This window comes from Echinops telfairi, unplaced genomic scaffold, assembly GCF_000313985.2.
Source record: "Echinops telfairi isolate 266 unplaced genomic scaffold, ASM31398v2 ScPeMD7_23;HRSCAF=83, whole genome shotgun sequence".
NCBI lineage: Eukaryota > Metazoa > Chordata > Mammalia > Afrosoricida > Tenrecidae > Echinops > Echinops telfairi.
The window spans coordinates 54485890-54488987 of NW_022103920.1; the positions used below are offsets into that span (position 1 = coordinate 54485890).

At 44.0% G+C, this 3098-nt stretch overlaps 1 protein-coding gene across 1 annotated transcript; it reads right to left on the reverse strand.

Moving 5' to 3' along the window:
* Positions 1–2697: 2697 nt before the first annotated feature.
* Positions 2698–2877, reverse strand: GGTA1 (glycoprotein alpha-galactosyltransferase 1 (inactive)). Its single transcript, XM_045288648.1, has one exon. The coding sequence runs from the start codon at positions 2875–2877 to the stop codon at positions 2698–2700; it is 180 nt and encodes a 59-aa protein (XP_045144583.1).
* Positions 2878–3098: the final 221 nt, after the last annotated feature.

A 3098-nucleotide genomic window follows, 5' to 3' on the forward strand; every position in this document is an offset into this window, starting at 1 on the left:
GTTTAAGGCATCCTTCTTCCCAAACTCCGCGGGTTCTGTCCTCCAGAGGCTGGTGGAGGCCCCGAGTTGGGAGGACTCCCTTCTTCTCGGGTCTGAGAGAAAACACCTCCTCTGGACCCTGTGCCTTTCTGCCCGTTCCAACTTCACTCTGGGTCCCAGGGGACCTTTCCCACCCACCCCGCCCCAGCCCTGGGACGCAAGGGGCTCAAAGCTTAGAAGAGCTTGCTTAGGGTCTTTTTTTAAAAAGAAAATAATTTATTCATTCAAATGCAAATAGCGAAATTTATATATTTTTTTAAAAACGTGAGTAACCGTTCAAGCTCTTGAATTTGTCTATTTGGGACTCAATAATAAGAAAGAAAGAAAAAAATCAAGGCAATCGCTCAAAAGTAAACAGCAGCCCTTTTCTCTAAGTGTTTTCAAGATCAGTATTTCTTGGGTGCCGTCCTTAAATGCTACCTTCCCCTGCTCCAGGCTTGCTGAGAGCTGGGATGAACTCAAGGACACTAATTGAGTCTGAGTTTGCCTCCATTTGGCGATCTGGTACGTCACCTGTATTTTCACATCAGGCCGATTTTCATCTAATGACCCAGGCTTTGGGACCTAGCTATGTTGATTAGTGAGGAGTAGGTGTGTATAAAGCAGCCAATGCAATGATTCTTTAAATAAATTGCTTGGAAAAAAAATACGAACTAGAACAGAAGCAAAATTACTATATATATATATATGTAAATATTACCCCTTATGTTTTTTTTAACCATAAATTGCTTGCTGTTAAATAATACCTGGGATTTTATAGCTTCTCCTAGAGAAAGAAATGGAATATTATGCTACTCAGTCATGAATAGATAGGATCTTCCACCGATATTCGCTTGTGCTTCTGTTCTAAAGTCAATTAACTATGTCTTTCAACTCATAGTTGCTACTGCAAATGGGCAGGAGAAAAAGACTGGTTATTTGACGGAAGTGTTTTTTCTCTAGCCCGTTCTTTGATGTCAGCCCCCAAGGTGGGGTATGATAGAGGGTTAGCTTTGGGACCTTCAGGGTTAGAGAAGTTGGCAGGCCTTGCTGATGACCCATTGTCCTCTGATGGTGACTGGGTCTGGGAACCCAAACTGGTAGGCCTCTTCCATTTTGTAGGGCTTTGCCTTTTCTGACCTTGTCTACTCGCCCAGGATTTGAAGACATAAATTGCAGAGTGGGGAGCACAAGTGTGACTTGGGCAAAACAAAAAGCAACTTCCATTTAAGGCCCTGCTACTCAGACAGTCTTTGGGGAGAGCGGCTGGAGAACACTGGCACTCCCATTCAGTGCCTGACCCCACAAGGTGTTTCAGCGCTAACTGCTTTTCACCACGCCCCTCTGCAGTACAGCTGCCACGGTGGTCAGTCTCCCCGCTTTCTACTCATTTTTTGCTGTTTCATGGAAACTCATTCACTTTGAGAGGTTTGTTAATACTTCCTGCTGAGCCCTTCGCTGTGGTTCGTTCAGACTCTATGTGATTGTTCGTTCATCTTAACCTCCACTGGGAATCTGTACCCAGTCTTTTACACCAAAGCCAAACAAGATCCTGATGAGAGAACGGCAGAAGACCAAAAGGCCGAACACAATCTGCTATTGAAATCCCTTGAGGATTGTCGATTCAGATCGTCCTTATTCTTTCCTAAGAGCACTCTTACTGCAAAGCAATTCTATATTGCTTTAGATTCATCGAGAAAAGGAAGACATTGACATAAAGGGGACACCCTTACTTTTCACACAAAGGATCTTCTTGGCAACCATATATTCTTTTAAAAAAAATCATTTTATTGGAGGCTCGTACAACTCTTATCACAATCCTTACAAGCAACCACATTCTTTACTACTCTTTTCCCCACATGTTTTCTGGCACATGCATAGTGTTTCTGGCTGTTTCCCCAACTTCCGGCAAATTCTTTTTGGCTCAGCTAATGATAACTAAACACCAAACTCATTGTGAGCTTGCTGACTCCTAGTGACCCCTGTGGGTTTCTGAGACTGTTGACAGGAGTAGAAAGCCTGGTCTTTCTCCCAAGGAGCTGCTGGTGCTTTTGAACTGCTAACCATGAGGATCAAAGGCTTATGCATGATCGTTACCCTTCCGGGGCTCCTTTGGCTGATAATATTTTCCCTAAACCCAATATAGGTAAGAAATCATTGAGAATGGACATCACGTTGCCATCGATTCAAGAATCCCTGAGTCAGGCCTTCTCAGTGGTGCTGGGTTCGGCTTGCGGCCGCACAGATTCAATCTCTCCATTACAAGGGCCAGGGATTTAAGGAGAAATAGTATGCCTTTGGTGTGTTGGCACTTGTTAGTACTTTTTGAGGGGTCAGTATTTTTTAAGTTAATAATAATTTTTAAAAGTTAACATTAAGTGTTATGTTTCTGAAGAAGTAACTAGGATAATACTCTCTCAAATTTAGAACGTCCTGGCTTAATAAGAAGTCAAACATGATTCCGAATCAAATGATACTCTTTTGTCCGCCAAGCTATGTAGACAGTTTTAATATTGGAAGGTAAGCCCGTATGATAATCCCAGCAGTATTTTGGTGGTAAGATTTTAATGGGTTTATTGAGGAGGAAATACTTATTGAGGTGGCTTTCATCATGCCTCTCTGCTCCAATGCCATTTTTTTTGTCCTGGTGAACTCCCTTCAAGCACTTCCAGGTTATGTTTAGAACTTGACAGGGCTTGGAAACCACCAGCCCTGATGAGCGCTGCTGCCACCAACTTCAGGGTTCTTTGAGTGACAGCACCCTAAGAAAGAGTCTTCATGGCTGTCGCGTTCCCAGAAGACAACAGTTACAGTGGAGGTCACCAGCATTGACAGAATGACTTTTCCTTTAATACTCATTATTTTCTTCTCATTGTCTGCTGCTTCCCCTCCCACCCCCACCCCCACCGCCAGGGTAAAAGGCAAAACAAGTTCTTTTGCGCTCTCTTGTGGAGAGGGAGGCAGGGCTAGGAGGAAGAGAAGGTATTCGGTTATGTTGTCTCTGCTGCAGCCCAGATCCTGGGTGCTCTGGAAGCCGACCTCAGGGGCCTCTAGCAGGGTATCAGGCAATGGTAGAGTCT

Coding starts and splice junctions, on each gene's coding strand:
- GGTA1 (XM_045288648.1), bottom strand. CDS start 2,877: ATGAGTATTAAAGGAAAAGTCATTCTGTCAATGCTGGTGACCTCCACT.